Raw genomic sequence first — 21762 nt, 5'->3', positions numbered from 1 at the left:
GACAAAAGAAGCAATGGGCAGAACCATAAATTCCATAGGAAAAGAAGAAGGGGGGTATACATAAGAAGGGGGTCTGTATTAAGCTATTCTGGAAGTCTGTACCTCTCAAGTACCTCAGCCAGTGGGGAAAGAGAGAGGGAAATGAGGCCGGGAAATTAGGATAAAAAGGGGTCTGCATCCTCTAACAATTTGAGAGACCCCAGGGGAATGCCCCATGGCCTCTCCCTTTATTCGAATAAAGTAACAGGACTCCTCTGTCTTCTTTTTGGACATAAACCTCTGGTGTTTGTGGATTAATTTTCTTTACAACTTTAAGGTCCTTCCAACCCAAACCATTCCATGCTTTCCCAAGTTGCTACTCTAGGTGCTGTGAAGAGACAAAAAAACCCAAAAACAAAACCAAAAAGAAAACAAACAAACAAAATAGACCTTATCGCTCTATTAGGACAGGACAGAGCCAAAGCCTGGGGCAAGAAATTCCCATTTCGGCCCGTTTCAAGCCTCGCTGTGATTTCCGTGAAGCCGACAACAAATATTTATCCCTTTTTATCCCTATCTTGCTTTTTTCCCGTTTTATTCCTTTCATACCGCTGCTCTCGGGCCGCGCGCACTCACTACTCCCCATCGGCGCAATCGGCGTTCGGCTCATCGACTGCTCTGGGAGCGGCTTTGCCGCTTGCGCTGCGTCTCTGCTGGGCGGGACGGGTTGGCTGCTATCGAGACCGGAGAACGGACAGGAGAGGGGAGGTGAGGGTTTCTGGGATCCGGGATCCAGGATCTAGGATCCAGGCCATCGCAAGGGGGGCTGGCTCGGGGTTCCCTGTCTGGAGTTTCTGTCCCGCCGTTGCAGCCCTCGCCCGCCCGGAGAGGGCAGGAGCGGGGCGGGTGTGCGGCCTACGGGCGAGCAGACATACAGAGAGACAAGCCGGCCCCCGGGCTCGCGGTGCCGCTGCCCGGGGCTGCGAGGTGTCGCCGGCGTTGGCAGCTGCCGCAGCCGGGGGTCGGAGCGCCCCGGCCGCCGCTAATGCCTCCCCTGTGTGCTCTGCCCGCAGGCAGGTTCGCAGGTGCCGCCGAGAATGGACATCAGGCCGAACCACACCATCTACATCAACAACATCAATGACAAGATCAAGAAGGAAGGTACGGGTGGCTGCCGGTTGCCTCTGGAACTGGGAGGTTGTCCAGTGGGGCCTGGTCATGCACTTGCACACGGCACTTGTCTTACAACGGGACTCCCAGGCCTATGAAGTGCCGAGCAGGAGGTGGTCATGAGCCGAGCTCCCGGCTAACGCTTTCTTGTAATGAAACAGTAGCTAAAGCAAACAAATGCACCTCCCACTAGATCAGGTTGCTCAGATCTCCCTACAGCCCAGTCTTGAACACTTTCAAGGATGAGGAGTCCACAACCTCTCTGGGCAACCTGTTCCAGTGCTTCACCACCCTGATAGTAAAGAATATTTTCCCAATATCAGATCTAAGCCTCGTCTCAGTTTGAAGCCGTTTCCCCTTGTCCTGTCACTCCAAGCCCTTCTAAATAGTCCCTTTCCATCTTGTATGCTCCCTTCAGGTATTGGAAGGCCACAGTTAGGTCACCCCTAAGCCTTCTCTTTTCCAGGCTGAACAACCCCAAATCTCTCAGCCTTTCCTCATAGGAGAGGTGTTCCATTCCTCTAATCAACTTGGTGGCCTCCTGGACTTGCACCAACAGGACCATGTCCTTCCTGTGCTGGGCACCCCAGATCTGGATGCAGCACTGCAGGTGGGGTCTCACCTGAGTGGGGCCAAGGGGCAGAATCCCATACCTCATCTGCTGCCCACCCTGCTTTGGATGCAGCCGAGAACAGGGTTGGTTTCTGGGCTGTGAGTACACATGTCCAGCTCATGTCAAGCCCTTTCTCCACCAGCACCCCAAGTCCTTCTCCCCAGTGCTGCTCTCCATCTGTCCATCCCCCAGCCTGGACTGATTGATACTGGGGGTTGCCCTGACCCAGGTGTAGCACCTTGCATTTGGTCTTGTTAAATCTCGTAGGACTCCCGTGGGTTAATGGTAGGGTGTGAAATTATCTGTTAAGATTACAAATTACTTTCTACTTAATACAGGTCTTAAAATAATTTTAGGAAAAGTGTTTTGATAGAAAACCTTTTTTTAAATAAAAAAAAATAGCACACTATGGTTAGTCAGGAGCAGGTGGTGAAAGTGACAGTGGACTGGTATTATCAAGTTATTATCAACAGCAATGAAGAAGAGGCAGCATTCTTACATTGCTAAAATAGTCCAAATGTAAGGTTTGTGTGTTAGAATGATTGCACAGTACAAATTATTTATTTAGCTTAATTTGGATAGGACTAAGGTTTAATTTGGCATGTATTGAGGTGATTGTAAATAATTAAAGCAAATCCATTGCAGCTGTAAGGTGCAGTAGAATCATACAAAAATCACTTGGCTCCAGAATATTCAAAAATACTTTACGTGAGTGAGAAAGTTGATTAAACAGTTACAACAAAAATTTCCAACTTTAATTAGCCTTTAGGTAGTTACTATTTTGCTGCATTCTTGTTTTACGTCATATCTTTACTGCTGCTTGTTTCAGTTTGGATTTTCCGATCAGCCTGAGATGGCTGTCATACATCATACTTGATTGTGTGAGGGTGTGTGTATATATACATACATGAAAATACATTTTTACATACTCTTATGCAATTGTTACTCCCTCAGAATGGTAGAATGGATGACACTACAACTTCTTCACTACCTGAATCCTTGAGATGTGAAACCAAATGTTGCACACCAGCTTACAAAACCTGGACAAATAAACTTGTACTGATGCAACAGTTTTGACAAACTCATGTACTCACTGTGTGAGCTAAAGTTCATAAAAAACACTGTTCCCAAAGGACAGCAGACTCGGTAGAAGTGGAAATTTGCATGCAACCTGTTATAATCTCTTTTCTCCTTTGGTCTCCAGAGCTGAAGAGGTCCCTGTACGCATTATTCTCACAGTTCGGTCATGTTGTCGACATTGTGGCTTTAAAGACCATGAAGATGAGAGGACAGGCATTTGTTATATTTAAAGAACTTGGATCATCTACCAATGCTTTGAGACAGCTACAAGGCTTTCCATTTTATGGGAAACCAATGGTAAGTTATTTTGTTACCTTTGTAAAGAAGAAAAATACCTTGATGGTATGATACAGTGTTTTGGTACTTGCACCTTGGGAATGAACTGTTTTATGTAGTTGTTACCAAACGATTATACAGTCATGTCACATCCGGATGAGTATCTGCATTTGTGCGAGGTGGAGGGATGCTGAAGAGATTGCAGTTACAACACACACGCACTTTGAACTTAACATTTAGATTTCCTAACTGGGGGCTTTTTGTTTTTCTATGCTGGATTAGAGTTTTTAAGATCTTAAATACTTTCATTTTACTCATTATGTCTTCCATTGAACTAGTTAAATTAATTCTGTAATATTATTGAAATTAGATGTTTTCAGTCAATTTATGTAGAGTAACATTAACTACTCTTAGATTTGTAATGAATAGCTAGAATATGATGCTTCCTTTTTGGGGTAACAGTGAGGAGGGTGAGATCTCCACAGTTTACTTTCCAGATTATTTTTTTTTTAAATGATGGCCAGTTCTTCTTGACTGTAGATCACCAAACCAAGTAACTGCATTTCAGTATAACTTCAGTGAAACAAATACAATGCTGGTTGATAGAACATGATTTAGTAATGTACTTCATAACATGCAGAATAGCACAATTGACCTGCTTTGTTCTTGCCTGCTTGGATAATTAGGTATCTCTTAATTCTGCAGCTGTTGGTGATGTGTAACAATACATGCAAATGGCCCACAACTTCACCAATGGATGAGTACATTACTACTGGCTTTTAGCTCATGGCTTTGAGCACTGAAGAGAGCAGTTGTGCTGCTGAGCCATAAGCTATTTGCCTTAGCACCTTCAGATTCTCTAATTAAATCCTTAACACAGAATTTTGCAAGCTCAGTCCTACCATTTATCCTTAAGGAGTTTTGTGCTCAGTAGAATTCAATAAGAAATAAAAAGATTAAGGCTTTATAAGCTTTCAAATGTACTTTCCTCTCTGAACATTGACTGCAGTCTGTATACTCTAAGCACTAAACAAAAGCATTAAAAGAAATCTTAAGCTGCTGTGTAGTTTTGTATTGAGGTAGTCTCTGATAGGAAAAACATTAGGATTGTGTGCATAAACAATAATGTTGTGCACCAGTATAGTTATGCCTGCATCTGCTTAACTTTCTGTTTTGGGGGGCCTTTGTCAAAGGACCAGCAGCATTTATGCAATCTTGTTGAGATTAAGATTGCATTTTCTGTTTAAGAAGTTTGAGTTTTGCTGAGCTCACATTTCTGCAGACATCTGAGAAATCACTGACAAATTTTAACTCCCCTTAAAATGGGATTGAAAACTTATAGTTTTAATAGAAGCTAGATCTAATTTTTTCAAATGTCCTCTGTGTATCTCAAATGTATCTCTGTGTACGTGTTACCTTAACAGATGTTAAAAAGATGTTGTTAGATAAATGGAGTTCTGATTTCAATAAGCTAAAATTAGTAATTTACATGTTAGGGTTTTTTTTTAGACCTCTGTAATTGTGTCAGAATTAACTATGAGAATTGGTTACTCTATAACTGTACCTACACTTTATAACAATGTTTTTAATATAAAAAGTTCCTGCAAAAAAAAAGTGTAAATACACAGTTAATGAAAGTGGTGCAAAATGTTCAGTATTATTAACTGCAGAATATACTCCGTTTTTCTTTTTTCTTTTAAAAAGCGTATTCAGTATGCAAAAACAGACTCTGATATAATCTCTAAAATGCGTGGGACTTTTGCTGATAAGGAAAAAAGGAAGGAAAAGAAGAAAGCCAAAACTCTGGAGCAGTCAGCAAACCAACCAAATAAAAAGGTTATCCAGGTATGCTGGCTCTCTGTTTAGAGGGGAAAAAAATTAAAACCAAACCAAAAAACAAACAAACAAAACAAGCCTCCACAAAAGATATTCTAAATAACTGCTTTATTAGGACTTACTGTTGTCTTTTGTTAATTTTCAATTCCCTAAATTGGGGTCTGTCGATTATCTAGAACTCGAGCATTTGCTAGAAGTTGAAGGAGAGGGGGCTGGTTATGTAGTCCTTGCTGTTCCTTTTTTCTTCCTCCTTTGCCATTACCAGATGAAAATAAAGATGTAGGGCAAAGGTACAACAAACCAAGGTAGAAACTAGCCTCTTTTTAGAAAAGGAAAAAAAAGGAGAGTGTGGTTACCTTTAGCACTGGCTTCAAGTGTTCAACCAGCTTTTCTCTTCAGTGTTTTAATCCCATGTTACCCAATAACGACAGAAGAATGGTAAATGGGAATAAGATAATTCGTTTCCATTAGATATTAGATGGTCGATGTTAGATTAACAGGAGTTGGTCTGGAATTTATCTCCACTAAGGGTTGGCCCACCTGAACTAACAACATTTAGTAGTTTTTGTACTGAAGTATAGCAGAAGACATCAAGGTACCTGACCAGTTCCCCCCAGTTTATATACTGGACAGGATGTTCTGTACTATGGAATATCCCTTCGGCCAGTTCTGGTCAGCTGTCCTGGCTCCCTTCTGGCTTCTTGTGCACCTGCTCGCTAGTAGAGCGTGGGAAACTGCCAAGTCCTTGATTGAAACAAGCGCTACTTAGCAACAACCAAAACATCAGTTTGTTATCAGTGTTACTCTCATACTAAATTCAAAACACACTGTACTAAGAAGAAAATTAATTCTATCCCAGGTGAAACCAGGGTACGTGTCTAGGCCTTCATTTTCAAAACCTCTTCCTCCCTGTCTATTAAATCAAATCCTGTAATGTGGAGAACTACTTGACTCAGCCACAGATTGATCAGATAGTAGTGATGTTATTTCTTTTGATTGCCTGGTTTTGGAGCTAAGCAAAATTCACACACTTTGTTCCCTTTGGGAGGTATCTCATAGGCAGCAAATGTTCCTTGGATTGTAGCTCAAAAAACCCCTTAATATATGTCTTGAGTTGTAGAGAAACGTAGTGATGTGTGCCTGTCTGTTGCTAATGGAACACCTTTGTAAATCTGTTTTGTACTTATTTGCTAGGGAGCAACACAGAATTCAGCCAATGCCCCAGGGACTACACCACAGAATCAGGTAATGCTTTTTTATTTTTATAAGTAAAAGCATGAATGTTTACTCTCTATGAACAATCATTTGTTGCACATGGAAGCTTGAGGATGTATTTTACAGCTTTGTTTTTGTCCTATGAGAGATTTGTCTAATAGCTACGTCACAGTAAACAAAACAAATGTGTCATACATGAAATCCCTATTTGTGCTTGGTCTTTCCATATTAAGTGTTTTAATTAATTAATTTTGAGTTAATTAATTTAAATTGAATGTTACAATTAACCCATCAGCCCAGGTACAAAAATCGAGTTCCATTATCAGTGTTTTCATTTGTTTAAAGTAGTTTATTAATAGAGTTGCACCCTTCCCAGTTAAAATTTTCCCAGTTAAAAATCACAAACTTGCCCCTTCTCAAACTTCAAACCACCTATACACCATAAGAGTTACCTTTCCTGTGTTTACTGTATACTTTTACAAGTGTTTTGAGATGTGTTGGACTTGCATTGATTCCAAGGCCAAAACCCCACCCAGTCTTAATAGCCAGCTGCTATTTTTAGCTACAGAGCCATTACTCTGCAGGCAAGTTCCATGGCAACCTGAATACCTGAGTTTTAATGAAGGTATTGTATTCCCCTTATCTCAACTACTACCACCCCCCCTGACAATGATGAGCCATTGGTGGACGGAGATGATACATCAAAGGGAAAGCACCAATCGCTTTGGACCGAAGGGGCGGGCTGTGGGCGGAGCAAAAACTATAAAAAGGACAAAGTGGAGAGGTGGGCTCTCTTTTCCTCTCTTGCTCTCGCCAGACTAGCTGTGGGAGACATCGGTGCTGGGCATTAAAAGCCTTACCCCTTTTAAGGGGCTTTTAGTAATTTTTTTAAAGTCAGCCCAGCGCTGCAAGTTCTTTTTCTCTATCTGAGGGGTAGTGCTGTCTCAGCCAGAAGATCTCAAATCCCTGCACTCCTGGGGCATACCATCTACTGAGCCATAGGATCCCAAATTTTTATATTTTTCTAATTTCTGTAATTTTTCAATTTTTCTGTTTTCAATAAATTAATCTTTTTAAGAGTTGTCTCATTTCTCACAAAAATGCCTCTTTTACTATATCTGGTTGATAGGAAATGAGAACCTGCAGTTTCTTATTACTTTAGAGAAAACAGCACTATTACCAAATCATACTGGATTCTTAAATTCGGACTGTGTTTAGTATCAGTTGAAGGATTCTTAATTTTTTTCTTTGTTAATAAATTCCCTTTAACTTATTTTTTCTAGTAGCAGATAAGGAGAAGGAAGACAACACAGGATGCTAAAATATCTGCCTAAAAGCTTTATTTCAGGAGTTTGGGGGTTCTCTGCTCACTTTTTCTTTTTTCTCACAAGTGTCCTATTTTTCAAAGGATTGTGTGGAGATAGATGTAGGAACAACTCCCTACACTTCATTCAGCTTGTCTGCTCAGTGACCTTCTAAATGATTCATGTTAGAAGTGAAAGTGGTAAAGAGCCAGGATCTGCAGGAGAGCAAGTACCATAGAAGAGTATCTTTGCCTGTCCTGCATCTTTCTTGAGTACTGTCATTGCATACGTAATCAACAGAGGAAAAGGTCTTGCTCCCTGGATTTTCAGACACAGTATGTGTATGTCAGTTTGCATCAAAGCACAACACTGAGTGTTTGGGCATTTCTTTGAACTTCAGAAGTTTATTTTCTAATGGCAGTACCTGGAATATTTCCATCAGTAGAAGGAAATTGTTCTGCTGAGGCTTTAACTTACTTGGCACTGCTTTGAGGATGTTTGAACCTGAGGTGTCTGGTTTATTTTTACTTGTATAATGTACTCGATGACTTGAAGATTCCAGTATCAGCAAATGACTACTGAGCCTTGTCTGTGGTGGGTGGCTACAAATTTATATTAGCAGGCAAATCTGTTAAAAGACTAAAGCGCTAAACTATTAATTTTCCTGGTTTTTGCTTTCCTCTTTTTTGCCGTTTCTTCTTTGTTTCTGTTTCATGAGTTCTTTTACTCAGAGTTTGAATTAAAAGGCAGGAGACTGAGAATTCTTGTTTGGACTTAGTTGTTTATTATATCTTATCTATAATACAGCTGCACCAGGTGTGCTTTCAAGTTAACAAGGTGGAAAATGGCCGTGAGTTCTAACTTCCAAGGCTTTTTAAGGTCTAAATTAACCAATTATGAAATACCAAGTAACTTTGTTTTTATTTATAATTCAGTTACTAACTTTTCATGTCCTGCAGTGCGGGACTTTTGACCCAATAGCATAACCCCTAGATGTGTGAAGAAGAAGGAGAAAGGAGAAAGAAAGATCCACACCCAAATTCCTCCATATTGTAACCTATATCCCCTAAACCTAATTTTCTACATCTCTACATATTCCAGCCAGTGATACAAGTTTTAATTACACAGCAACAACCTCAGTGTTATCACACAATTTAGGGAGCTTTTCCCAAGGTCAAATACAGTGTGCTTCTGAGGATCACTGCTTGTCAGCACTGAAAGGCTGAAATTCTCAGAACCCAGGGTTCCAACACTAAATCTAAAGGGGTTTCTAATTAAGAAATTTGAATTGAGCTCTGTAATAAAACCGTGTGGGCTTTGTGAATTTTGGTTGTCCAGAGATATTCAGTATTTGGGTGGTACTGCAGGTGAACAGGGCTTGGCTTCCCACTGCTTTCCAGAAGGATGTGAGTCTTTCATACATTCTACCACTGCCATACAGGTGTCTTGGACAGCACTGCAGCCACTACTTAGGCACCTGGGTGCGGAGAGTACGGTAGTGTCAGCTCTTGACAAGTTAACTGTGACATCTAAAACAGTATGGTATTGTCATTTTTGTGGAAGTAAGAACCACTCCAAATTAATATATCCATATAAAAGACCCAGGGGGCTCTGTCTGCATATTGATAAAGGTGTGCTGAAGCCCAGATAGAATGTTACGAGCAAAACGAAAGAAATGTGTCTTGGTTCAAATAATCATGCAGGAAGATGCAAAGGAACTGTATGCATCTATGTATAGTCTTCTGAGCTTTGATCTTCTCATGTTGCAGGTGCCTGATAACCCACCAAACTACATCCTTTTCCTTAATAATTTGCCTGAGGAAACAAATGAGATGATGCTGTCCATGTTATTTAATCAGTAAGTTTTGAATAGAAATTATTTCTCCTTTGAATTCTTCCGTAACCTGCATGTGTTTTCTCAGTTGGCAAGCTGGCTTTTTAGAAATAATAGTTTCTTCTGAAGGTATTTCAGTTGTTTGTCTTACTGCCAAGGTTACAGATGTCAGTTCTGATGACTTGGTTCAGGAAGTAAATTGGATCTTTTTCATAGCTGGTTTTGATTGTGCAATTTATCTGCTATCAATCTGCACTGGATTTAAGCTGGCGACTGTAATACTAAAGTCTTTAGGACAGCAGGAGCAGTTTTAAAACTAGTTAGATTGCTCCTGTATGTGTACAGGACTGATTAAATTGCTTCCACATGATATTCCTTAATTGAGGCATAGTTCTAAGGATAGAACATGTAAAACCCTTCAGTTTCAATTTTTCGTTAGTAATAACTGTTGCAATAGTAGATGCTTCTGATAAAAAGCTACTGAAGAGAGATGTATTATCAAGCTAATAAGTATGTTTTTACTCCCACTTTATTTTAAAGGTTTCCTGGATTCAAAGAAGTACGCTTAGTGCCAGGGCGCCATGACATTGCATTCGTGGAGTTTGAAAATGAGAATCAAGCAGGGGCTGCTCGAGATGCTCTCCAAGGATTCAAGATCACTCCATCTCATGCCATGAAAATCACTTATGCGAAGAAATAACCATATGCTCCTGTAAAGGAGTTCTGTGGATAGGTGTTGGGTTTTTTTAAACACCAGTAACTCTCATCAGCTAGCATGTTTGCTGTTCTCTGCAGCAAATATAAGACTCGAATAGAATTGCCACAATGACCAGGGCACACGATGTAGGATTTCCACAGATCGCCTGGATAGTAACTTTTTCTGTTGAAATACTAATTTTTATAAAATAAAATATAAATATGCTGTTTTCAAGCCATGTTTTTTCCTCAAGTCTGTCTCATTATTGATTAGGCTTGCAGGGCTTTATTCAGTTTAAGAACTTTTAAGGTTATCCTTATTTCTCAGAAATGAGTGCTAAAAAATAGCTGTCTTTCCAGAGCAAAAAGTATGATCAGGAATGCTAAATGCCAGCCTATTCAGAATAAATACAGCATTCAACCTCATTATCAAGGGGACAGCTGTTTTTCACTTAGGAAATACAGCTTATCATTAGTGGGTTTTTTCCCCAGGTATAGATAGAAATTGATTACAGTTTGGCAGCGGAGTTGTTCAACTTGGTTTTTTCTCGGTGTCTGGCAGTAGAAGCAAGTCCTGAGAGGAAACATAAAAGTTTCTGGGTTTTAGCCAGGCTTTTTGAAAATACCTGTCCTAATGCTTCTTAGGATTAGGGTTTGTTTTACTTTCTTTTTTCTCATTTGTTAAAAACTGTCTAGGTTTTGTGTGAAATGAAGTACACGGGATGCAGTGAAGTAATCAGATACAGTATTGTGAATTGTAACTGTTCTAAATATTTTGGAATAAGTTACTTTAAAAAGTTGTAGTTTTTAGTATCTGCAACATAACCCACCTTTTTTTGCACAAGACCTGGAAAATTGAAAGTTCACCTGCTCCCAGAGCACATTGCAACATGATGTGTCTTTCACAGTCATCTCAATTACTGTCCTATCTCCATTTATGTATTTTTTCATTCTTTTTGGTGATTTTGTGTATGTGTGATTTCACAAGTATTCTAATACTTGCAAATTAAAATTGTTTCAATGTGCCTGTAAGAGCAAAAATGACAGTCGCTCCATCATGAACCTTTTATTTTTCTTCCTGCGGTCATAATTTCATAGGTAATAATTATGCTGTCATTGCATCCCACTAGTTTGTGTGCACATGACTACCATTGCTCTTCACCTTTTTTCATTTAAAGGGTTTGGACCCGTCTGTGAAGGAAGTTGGACACAACATACGGGAGGTTGGAGGAAGGAGTAATCGGCAGGAAGGCTAGAATGTGGTGAAGTCAGCTGTGATGGGAAGGTGATGCTAGAAGTTGCATGATGCACTTTCTTTGAAAGAGTGGGGGATTTTTGATGACAGCTGACAATTTCTGTGGTTCTGTTTGGGAACTGAAAGCTGGTACAGCAAGCAGCTCTTCAGGCCTCCTCATGAATTGGGAAACACTGGTTGACAGGAGTGCAATGTGGGAATTTCCACATTTGCCCTTGGTTATTTCCACATGCTGATCCAGACCCAGCCTGCTGTAGCCTGACAGCTGTGCTGTGAATTGCTGTGGTGTGTGTTCCTTTTGTTCATGTGCCTGCATCTATTTTAATTAAAATACTCCCTACAAGTCTAATGTATGCTAGGACAAGATTTGTGGGATTTAAATGAATTCTAGGTATCGTCTCCAGGGTGTAAAGAGGACCTTTTAAGTCAGCCCGTGGCACTGTTTAGTGTCTTGGACCTGCAAACCCTCAGTCGAGGTCAGCTAGGTAAAGAAAAGGGAAATGATTGCTGTCCTGGCATGACCTCTGTGTTTTACTCTGACTGCATCTCCCTGTGGAAGGGATCTTGCCTGTACAAGTACACAGTGCTTGAATTCTTAGATTTCAAATTCTAATTGCTGACTTGCAAAGCCTTTTTCCTGCCTTGCAGCTCCCTAATTGTTTGTTTACATTGCATCCATCTATCGTCCCAGTAGGTCCTTTCTGTAGACAGGAGCAGGGGAATCTCTGCCACTGAGGGTTTTTGGTCCAGGGCAGATTGTGCTTGCCAGTGAGCATTTGGGAAAATTAAGGACAGGAGGATTAAGAAGGATGTAATATCATTTGCTTCCTACCAGGGTCTGACTTAATTTTCATTCTCAGACTTTGCCTGAAGCACGATTAAGGCTATGGACAACTCTAGGAGGGCTTAGCATGTTTAAATAATACAGTTGCTGATTGAAATGTTAATACAGAATGGCTTTGGGAGGGGATTCAGCTTCATAAGTCAGCCCTGAGGTTTTTCCCCCTGCCTACGGCTCTTCTGGTGGGATGGAATGTCACCACAGCCCCTTCCTATTAGCTCGGTGTGTTTGTCCAGGTGTCTGCCTCTTCCATAAAAGATGGGGATTGCTGGACCTCGCCCACACTCGGTAAGTGCTGCAGCAAAGAAAAATGACACAAAGTGTTTATTTGATGATTTTACTTTTGTGTCTCAGATTAATGTGTCCTCTTGCAACTGGAATTTTTATGGAGAAGCTTATCAGCAAGAAGCTGTGTGCTGCTGATGACTGTGTCTGTAAGTAAATTTGTTTTAACTTTGAGGACAAAACAGCCTCAAAAATAATGGTGGAGGTGCAGGGAAAACTACTTTGCTTATTTAGCTCTGTCATATATTTGTCTTGTCAAGTGGCTGTGTAGAATGTCACATGCAGTTTTACTGAAAAATGGGACACAGCCCTCGTCTGCACCGCAGCCACAGCCGAGGGTTTTGTAAAGGGACATTTTTCACTTAAGTGAAAATTGTAGAGAGGGATTATAACTTTTCACTGATGAAATGGCATCTTAAGCTGTTATTTTGCCTACTGGAGAATAGAAAAATGCACAGAACAAATTCTTGAAGACTTTTACTGTTTCAAGATAACCTACTTTTATATGTATACATACAAGGTCATGTGTATTTATATTTCTGTAAAAGTATGTATGCATTTAAATTCATCCACCTCATTCTTCTGTTGCCTTTTTTTTTCCCTCCCAGACACCATTTCCCTTGCCAGAGCAGAAGAGGATTATATTGCTTCAGACTGCAGGTTCATTAATATTAAGAAAGGACAGTTGATTTATGTTTATTCAAAACTAATGAATGAAAAAGACTCTGGAGAATTCTGGGCTGCAAGTATAAGAGTTGATTCTTGTGTATATGAACAAACTGGAAGTAGATTAACGCACTACTGTCAAGACATGGATGCAAATGCTGAGCTCTTGTGGGGCTTAAAGCAGCAACTTAGTTTTAAAAGTGAATGTTTAAACTGGTTGAGGAGACTTGAAGGGCTTTAATATTTTTCTTTTTTAAAATGAAATATCTTCAATAGCTATATGGTAATTATGAACTGAACCTTTACAGAAGGGCTCAACAGTTAATTTCTGTGGCTGTTTATGAAAATGGTGGAGGAGAAAGCTTTTATCTCAGGGGCCATTAAAGTCTTAAATTTAAGGGAAGCAAAGATAAAGATCAGCTGTGTTTACAAAAAACATCCAGATAAACTATAAGCAGTATTCATTTACTCAAAAAATGTATGCCTAGATCAGAACTTCTGTCAATGCTTAGTTTCATGTGCCAGCTGATTAGAACCTAGGAAATGGAAAACCAGACTAAGAACACTACTGGTAACTCCTTTTGACTAAGTGATAAACCAGCTCAAACCAGATGAGGAGTGTTTTAAGGTATCTAATTATACATCTCCTTGCTTGAAGGTTTATGGAGAACAGTATGAAGACCATATGGGGACAGTTGGTTATTCCCCTAGCAGTTTGGTCTCAGAACAACATGTCTATCAAGAAGCAAGTAAGACCACTCCTACAAGGGTAAGAAATTGACAAAAGCCCAGATGGCTGTGGAAACCATGTTTTTACTAGAAAATGGACATATCATGAACCAGCCATAAAATAGAAAACCCAGAGCATGTAAGACAGAAGGATCCGAGCACGTACCCAGGGGAAGAATCCATAGGGAGGTTGTGAGAAAGGAGCAAGCAACAAAGCATAATCCTGAGAAAAGGGAAGAAAAGGGTAAGAAAATGCAAAGTGAAGCACAGTTGTGACATACACAACAGATGATGTGACACACATACAAGAGCCAATCATAAAGCATAAAGTAGCGTGTGAAAATAGGCCTTAACCTATATGCACAATCATGTCTAGGGAAAGCAAGAATTGTATATTAGGGACAGTAGTTAATCAATAAAATGGCTTCTGCTTGATTCACACTGAATCATGTAGAGTCCATTGTTTCTCTCCGCAGATGGTGACCCCGAATGTGATACTTCAAAAAGAAGTGGAGGAGACACCTGGACAGAGAAGACCGGCTGGAGATTCTGGCGCAGCTGGGCTGTGAGCCAGGGGAGCAAGGGAGCTCTGGGATTTATCAAGAGACGTTGCAATGGGATACCCTTGAGGTAAACAGCCAGTGCAGCTATGGGGCAGAAGGTTTCTGCAGAAGAAGGGGCCATAGTCAGGTTACTGTTAAAAATACTCTCTATGAGAGGGGTGAAATAAGAGGAGTCCACATTGAGACGATTGTTGCTATGGTGCCAACAAAACGGCTATGCACCCGAGCCAAATACAGCTTTTAATCTAGAAACTTGGAAGGGAGTAGGTGACCGCCTGTGGGACGCTGTTAGCAACGGGGATAAGGAAACCCGTTCTTTGGCTACAGTGTGGAAATTAGTTTATGTGACCTTGCAAGATACAAAAGCAGAGCGGGCAGCTGCTTTCATATGAGGCCACACAGGGCATTTGCAGCAGCCCCGATAGCACGCCCTGTTATCACGGCTTTTGAACCTCCCTTACCGTATCCAAGTGTCCCTGAGGAGGTACCTGCTGTGCCTACAGCCTCAACACAATCTTAGCCACCTCCGGCGGCACCTGTGGAAGTTGACACTGAGTATCTGCCTCTGCCACCTATCCCTCCGGGGGGAGACTTTTCTTTTCCACCTCCGCCACCTTGTGCTGTTCCCGCACCACCGCTGCCTGCAGCAGACTGGGGTCTCGAGATACTCTGGAAGATAGAAGAGCAGGAGCGTGCACGGCCGACAGCAATTATGGAACAGCAATTACGAGAACAACAGAACGCGGAGTGGGAGAGACCATATGGGAAAATGACGTAAGAAACATCAGACAGGAGGAAAGACTTAAGCAAGTAACTCAGGGTTTGGGGGGAGAGTCAGACTGGGATTGTTTGCAGCAGATTCGATGTAAGGAAATGGAAACAGAAGAGTTACAGAAGAGAGAGGGAAAACAGAGAGAGGGTGGTGGGTCAGGGCCAAGTGATGGGTCAGGGCCAAGCTATTTTGAGAAATGCTGGAAAGGAGTTATACAGCATGCCATAATAGAGGGAGAATTTATTCCTGGGGCTTTTCCAGTAGTGTTGGGAGGCAGAGATCCTGGCAGGGGCCAGAAACCTAACCACTGGACACCTTTTGTTTGGGAGGTGATTAAAGAAGCTAGAAAATCAGTTTGTGATTATGGGTTGCAAAATCCTTTCACACAGTCATTTATTGATAACATCTTTGGGTCCAATATTCTTTGCCCTTATGATTGTCAACAATTAATGCAATTATTAATTACAGGGATGCCATATATATTGTGGAAGTCTAAGTGGACTGATTTATGTCAACAAGCTGCTGTAGCTAACTTATACAGGGATGATGGTGATCCTTTGAAATATGCATCTGTAGAAATGCTAACAGGAACGGGCACGTTTATTGATGCTCAAGTACAGAGCCGACTGAATGTACAGATTTTACGTCAGTCAGCCCATGCAGCTTGAGAGGCTCTGAGGCAAATGCCTGAGGATGGCAAAATAGTGCTACCTTTTACTAAAGTAGCACAAGGACCAACCGAAACATACATGTCCTTTTTAGATAGATTGTGAGAAAGTATTCAAAAGTCCGGCATTCCCGAAGCAGCAAGGGATTCTGTACTTATGTCTCTAGCAGTTCAAAATGCTAATTCGGCATGCAGAAGAATTCTGATGGCACTCCCTTGCACTGCTTCAATAGTAGATATGATGGAGGTGTGTGAAAAAGTCGGGACGCCAGCAGAAAATGCTATTTTAATGGCTGAAGCATTTGCCGTGACTGTAAAGCTGCTTGTAAAACAAGGTCAGGGAGATAAAAGACCGCATTGTTTTAAATGTGGGAAACAAGGACTATTCCTAAAAAGAGTGGCAAGTGGCATTTGTTACATGATTTAAGGGAAGTAAATAAGGTAATGGAAGACACGGGAGTACTTCAGCCAGGATTACCGTCCCCCAGTATGATTCCAAAACATTGGGAAATACTGATAATTGATTTAAAAGATTGTTTTTTCACCATTCCATTGCATCCAGAAGATTGTGAAAATTTTGCTTTTTCTGTTCCCTCTGTTAACAAGCAAGAACCCTACAAGAGATATGAATGGACCGTTTTGCCACAAAGTATGAAAAATTCCCCTACTATGTGCCAATTTTTTGTGGCCTGGGCATTGACACCATTCAGGCAACAGCATCCAGAATTAATTGTTTATCATTATATGGATGATCTTTTGATTGCAGGAATGCAATTGGACAGAGAACAAATTATTATAGAATTAGAACAACAGTTGAAAATGAAAGGATTGGTTATTGCACCAGAAAAAAATACAACAGATGCCACCATGGAAATATTTGGGTTCAATAATAGATCAAACCACAGTGAGGCTACAGAAAATCGAGTTAAACCCTACTATTAAAATCATTAACTATTTTTTAATAGTAGGTGATATTAATTGGGTGTGGACAATATGTCGTATCACCAATTCAGATTTACAAACTCTGTTACATGTATTGTCAGGAGGAGGGGGTGTTAATGCTCCTCAAAACTTAACTGAAGCAGCACAAAAGGCTCTTGAAAATATTGGGAAAAAAATTGTACAAGGCTATACGTCCCACTGGATCCAGATTTGAATATTGCAGTAGCTATATTTAGCCAAAAATAGGTGTTTGCAGTTATTTTCAATGGGCCCAACAGACAGATCTGTTGTGTATATTGGAATGGATCTTTTTGCCAGCACAACCAAAGAAAACTATAATGACACCTGTGGAATTATTAGCTCATATTATAATGAAAAGCCAAAACTGGGTAATAGAAATATCTGGTTTAGAGCCTGCAGAAATTATTGTGCCAACGACTAGAGTGTATTTAAATTGGATGCTAAGACGTAGCAGAGACTTGCAAATTGCTACTTTGGAGTTTACAGTGTTTATAAACTCAGTGTTTATACGCCAGGACATAAAATGCTCACATTTGTAACAAATACTGAGATAATTTCAAAATCCCTTTGTTCTTCTAAGCCGGTTCATAGAATAACGATTTTCACTGATGCCAGTGGCAAAACTGGGAAGGCTACTTACGTTTGGAGAGAGAAAGGTCAGTGGAAACAGGAAGTTTTACATGAAACAAACAGCCACTCTACTCAGTACTTAGAGTTATTGGCAGTAGCAGTAGTATTTGAAAAATGGAATGATCAGCCAATTAATGTTGTATGTGATTCACTTTATTGGTAGGAGTAACTTGTCGTTAGAACGTGCATTGTTAAAGGAATTGAATAACCATGACCTATATTTGCTTTTTCACTGCTTGCTTTTTCACCACTTGCTTTTTGCTTTATCAAAAAGACACTGTGTTTATTTTGTTACTCATATTCGTAGTTATTCTAAGTTACAGTGTAGCCTAGCCGAAGGCAATGCATGAGCAGATTATTTAGTTTCTCCTGCCTGGGCTGCTCCTGCAGGAAATAAATTTCAAGAAGCAGCGCAGTTGCATCAATTTTTTCATCAATCAGCAAAGGTCCTGCACCAGCAATTTCACATTTCCTGGACTGATACACAAGCTATTGTGGCGTCTTGCAGTGATTGTCAACAACTTCATCAGCCATTGGGGACAGCAGTTAATCCGAGAGGACTTGGAGCCTTGAAATTATGGCAAATGGATGTAACGCATTTTCCAGAGTTTGGCTGATTTAAATTTATTCATGTGTCTGTTGACTGTTTTTCTTTTGCAGTATGGGCCACTATACAAACAGGAGAAACCACGAAACATGTTCTAAAACATTTACGCACAGCTATTGCTGCCCTTGGGATTCCACATACCTTGAAAACTGATAACGGCCTGGGTTATACTGGTCATAATTTTGCCACCTTTTGCAATTTATGGGGTATTGTTCCTATCACTGGGACTCCACATTCTCCCACAGGGCAAGCTATCGTGGAATGCACCCATCATACCCTGAAGCAATTGCTTCACAAACAAAAAGGGGGAGAATTGTCCCTTTCGCCTCAAGCCCGCTTGGAAAAAGCTGTCTATGTAATGAATTATCTACATATCCCAGGTGATAGTCTTGTTCCTCCTGCGGTAAAACATGGGCCAGGACTAAAAGGGGACTTAAATGAAACTCCATGCGATAGTGGGAAAGTATGGGTAAAAAATGGGGCTACAGGGCAATGGGAAGGACCAATGCAATTACTAACTTGGGGAAGGGAGTATGCATGTGTTTCCACAGACACGGGATTATACTGGGTGCCTGCGAAGTGGGTGAAACCATGGCTGGAGAAAGACAGCAACCCCAACCTGTGTGCTGATGCTGAAAATTGAGGTCTCACGTCAGCTACACCTCAAATGTCCTGATTCAGACTGTGGAAATTTTAAACCGTGGGTATTGCGTGTATGCTTAACTTGTGATGCAAGATGGTATTGCAGTAGTATTAATCTTGTTACGAAAAATTGTAAAGAAATACATACTGCAGAGGAACGTAAAGTAGGAGTAGAACAAGTTTTGTGTTGGAACAAGATTCCTTTGCCAAAAGAGGCTAAAGATTGGTGGGTACCTGAAAATGACTGGTCATGGTTTTTAACGCATTGGAAGGAGAGAATGCAGGAAAAATGGGGCCCAGTGGGAAAATTTCAGTCATCACATTTTTACTGTTAACCCTTATGACAGCAGTCAAAGCACATGATATTCTGGAAGTAGTGCCGTGACACAATGTGTCAGTTATTTTTGCTGTTACTAAGCAGGGTTCCTTTTGTCTGTCTATGGCTATGCCAGCTGATCCATTCGTACTTGCTTGATAGGCATACCTGACTTTAACCCTGAACGATTTAAGGGCTATATAAATAGACCAATTCCTGCTACTTGTAATGCTACAATGCTTAATGCTACATTATCAGCTCACAAGCAGCAGGAGCCATAGCTAATTGTACTAAAGACTTGCTTTTGGCACTTAATGCAACTTCAATAGAGCCCCAAGAACTTACAGTGTTAGTCTCAATGGGAAAGAACTGCAGTTGTGTTGAATTTGGTAATGTTTACGGTGTTCTGGCGTGTCTTAATAGAACCAGACAGCAAAACCTGGAAATAAATTATGGCTATTTCCAAAACATCTCACCCAAAGCACCAGAATACCATAAATGTGTTCCAAATCAAACTCAGAAAATAGGGTACCAGCAGAATGAGTATTTGTTTTGCCCACACCAATTTGTGCATGAAGTAAACAATCCATCTGCTGCTCTTTAGAATAATGATACAGGTAAACGGCTACCACCTGGCATATTTTTAATTTGTGGGGATCGAGCATGGCGAGAGATACAGTCACGAGTGATAGGGGGACCATGTTTTTTGGGAAAACTTATTTTGTTTAAGCCTTCCAAGATAGACCTACTAAATCACACTGTATGGAACTTTACAAAGAACCACAACAATCACGACAAAGTGTGTCTCAGTTAGGTCCTGAATGTAATGAAAAGATTCAGTTTTGGTCAACACCATCACGAGTTATTACTTCCTTATTAACACCAGGTGTCGCTGCAGCCAGAGCCTTATATAACTTTAAAAAGCTGGCTTGCTGGATGGCCAGACAATTAAACATCGCATTGAATATTATCACTGACATGTTAGTTGATGCAGATAGTGTAAGGCATGCATTATTACAGAATAGGGCTGCTATTGATTTTTTGCTGCTAGTGCAAGGACATGGTTGTGAGGACTTTGAGGGAATGTGTTGTATGAATTTATCTGATCATTCTGTATCCATCCATAGAAGGCTTAAGGAAACACAGGAAAACATGAAAAAGATCATGACAGGACATGGACTAGACAGGCGGTTGGAAGGATTTGGCTTACTAGGTGGTTGAAAGATATCAAACAATTGGGGGCATGTTTATTTGTTTATTGATTGTTTTGCCATGTTTAATCACTTGTATTTCTAGAATGGTGCAGAAATCAATGTATAGCATATGGCTGGTTCAAGGAAAGAAAGGGGGAAATGCGGAAACCATGTTTTTACTAGAAAATGGACATATCGTGAACCAGCCATAACATAGAAAACCCAGAGCATGTAAGACAGAAGGACTTGAGCACATACACAGGGGAAGAGTCCATAGGGAGGTTGTGAGAAAGGAACAAGCAGCGTTGGGGAGGATGTGAACAAAGAACAAGCAATGAAGCATAATCCTGAGAAAAAGGAAGAAAAGGATAAGAACATGCAAACTGAAGGACAGTTGTGACATACACAACAGATGATGTGACACACATACAAGAGCCCATCATAAAACATAAAGTAGCGTGTGAAAATAGGCCTTAACCAATAATAAATATACATGATCGTGTCTAGGGAAAGCAAGAATTGTATATTAGGGACAGTAGTTAATCAATAAAATGGCTTCTGCTTGATTCACATTGAATCATGTAGAGTCCATTGTTTCTCTCCGCAGGTGGCTGTTATGGCTGGTGAAGGGGTCAGTGGCTCTGACCCAGGAAGGGGTGACCAGTCCGGAAAGACGGTCCCGAAAGGAATCGCCTTCCCGCGGCCCGGTGTCTTCCCTCAGCTGCTAGCTAGGAGAGCCCATGCAGAGACTGTCACCTCTTTACTGATTGTCAGCTCGTGATTTCAGCTCAGCTCTGCAGGGCAGCCTCCAGGCCAAGCCAGACCAGAGAGAGATGAGAGGCTCGAGTAGCTGGTTCCGCACAAAGGTAGCTTTATTGGTCCGTACTCCAGCGAAGGAGAGCTAGGGGCAAGCATCTGTATCTCGCAGGGGCAGAGGGCTTGCTTTTATAGGGATACAGGGGATGGGTGCCAGGGGGTAAAGGCCAATGGGTTACAAGGGATCTGCATAGTGTCTCCTAGAGGATTCTGGGTCTGACTTTTCTCGCCATGACTACAGAAGTGGTTGTCTTTCCAGGGAGTCCTGCTGGGCGATTATGCAATCTTCTTATCTCAGCAGACATCCCTCCAGGGCAGGGGCTGGGCATACCCCACAGGTGGCTACATAATTATACTTGGCTATGTAATGCTAATTTGCTGTAAAAATAAATCATTATTGTTGCAGTCGATTGTAGCATATCAGAGATGCTTAGGAATCCAATCTTTGGGCCTTTATACAGGCAAATAACCTCAATAAAATCCCTAACATAACCTCTGATACAGCAGACATTGTAAATATTGCAATAAAGGCTTGATCCTTTTGATTTGAATAGTATTCCTTTAAGGTCACATAAGTTCTACCCAAAGCTTTCTTTTTTAGATATTGCAGCCTGGATACTGTGCCATAAACTTCAGTAATGTTACTTCAGTAACTAGTGCACCTTCTATTAATTGTATATATAGATGGACACTGTCATACAGAACTTGTGATTACTATGAGACCATGCTTGCTTTCCCATTACAAAGCTAATGGTGTGTCAAAAAACTGAGTTTAAAGGGTTTTGGAAACACATTAGTATTCTGTGAGTAAGCA

The 21762-nt window shown here is 40.9% G+C and overlaps 2 protein-coding genes across 4 annotated transcripts; both read left to right on the top strand.

The window, feature by feature from the left end:
• Positions 1-644: 644 nt before the first annotated feature.
• SNRPB2 (small nuclear ribonucleoprotein polypeptide B2) lies at positions 645-10242 on the top strand. 2 transcript variants are annotated; one of them, XM_048296998.1, is made up of 7 exons: positions 645-747; positions 1053-1140; positions 2967-3139; positions 4823-4963; positions 6149-6199; positions 9243-9331; positions 9848-10242. In XM_048296998.1, the coding sequence occupies exons 2-7, from the start codon at positions 1077-1079 to the stop codon at positions 10005-10007; spliced, it is 678 nt and encodes a 225-aa protein (XP_048152955.1). In that variant the 5' UTR covers positions 645-747; positions 1053-1076; the 3' UTR covers positions 10008-10242. The 2 variants fall into 2 exon arrangements, with proteins under 2 accessions (XP_048152955.1, XP_048152956.1); XM_048296999.1 differs by lacking the exon at positions 4823-4963.
• Positions 10243-10437: 195 nt separating this feature from the next.
• On the top strand, positions 10438-21493 carry OTOR (otoraplin). Of its 2 annotated transcripts, XM_048297001.1 has the most exons (4): positions 10438-12533; positions 12993-13138; positions 13709-13819; positions 14256-21493. In XM_048297001.1, the coding sequence occupies exons 1-4, from the start codon at positions 12410-12412 to the stop codon at positions 14346-14348; spliced, it is 474 nt and encodes a 157-aa protein (XP_048152958.1). In that variant the 5' UTR covers positions 10438-12409; the 3' UTR covers positions 14349-21493. The 2 variants fall into 2 exon arrangements, 1 of the variants encoding a protein (XP_048152958.1); XR_007202229.1 differs by having other exon boundaries at positions 12418-13044.
• Positions 21494-21762: the final 269 nt, after the last annotated feature.

The sequence above is a fragment of the Corvus hawaiiensis genome, chromosome 3 (genome assembly GCF_020740725.1).
Source record: "Corvus hawaiiensis isolate bCorHaw1 chromosome 3, bCorHaw1.pri.cur, whole genome shotgun sequence".
In the NCBI taxonomy this organism is placed as follows: Eukaryota; Metazoa; Chordata; class Aves; order Passeriformes; family Corvidae; genus Corvus; species Corvus hawaiiensis.
This window is presented reverse-complemented; position numbering and strand designations above follow the sequence as displayed.

Coding starts and splice junctions, on each gene's coding strand:
- SNRPB2 (XM_048296998.1), top strand. CDS start 1,077: ATGGACATCAGGCCGAACCACACCATCTACATCAACAACATCAATGAC. Junction 6,200..9,242: donor GGACTACACCACAGAATCAG/GTAATGCTTTTT, acceptor CTCATGTTGCAG/GTGCCTGATAACCCACCAAA. Junction 9,332..9,847: donor CTGTCCATGTTATTTAATCA/GTAAGTTTTGAA, acceptor TTTATTTTAAAG/GTTTCCTGGATTCAAAGAAG.
- OTOR (XM_048297001.1), top strand. CDS start 12,410: ATGACACAAAGTGTTTATTTGATGATTTTACTTTTGTGTCTCAGATTA. Junction 12,534..12,992: donor TGCTGCTGATGACTGTGTCT/GTAAGTAAATTT, acceptor TTTCCCTCCCAG/ACACCATTTCCCTTGCCAGA. Junction 13,139..13,708: donor TCTGGGCTGCAAGTATAAGA/GTTGATTCTTGT, acceptor CCTTGCTTGAAG/GTTTATGGAGAACAGTATGA.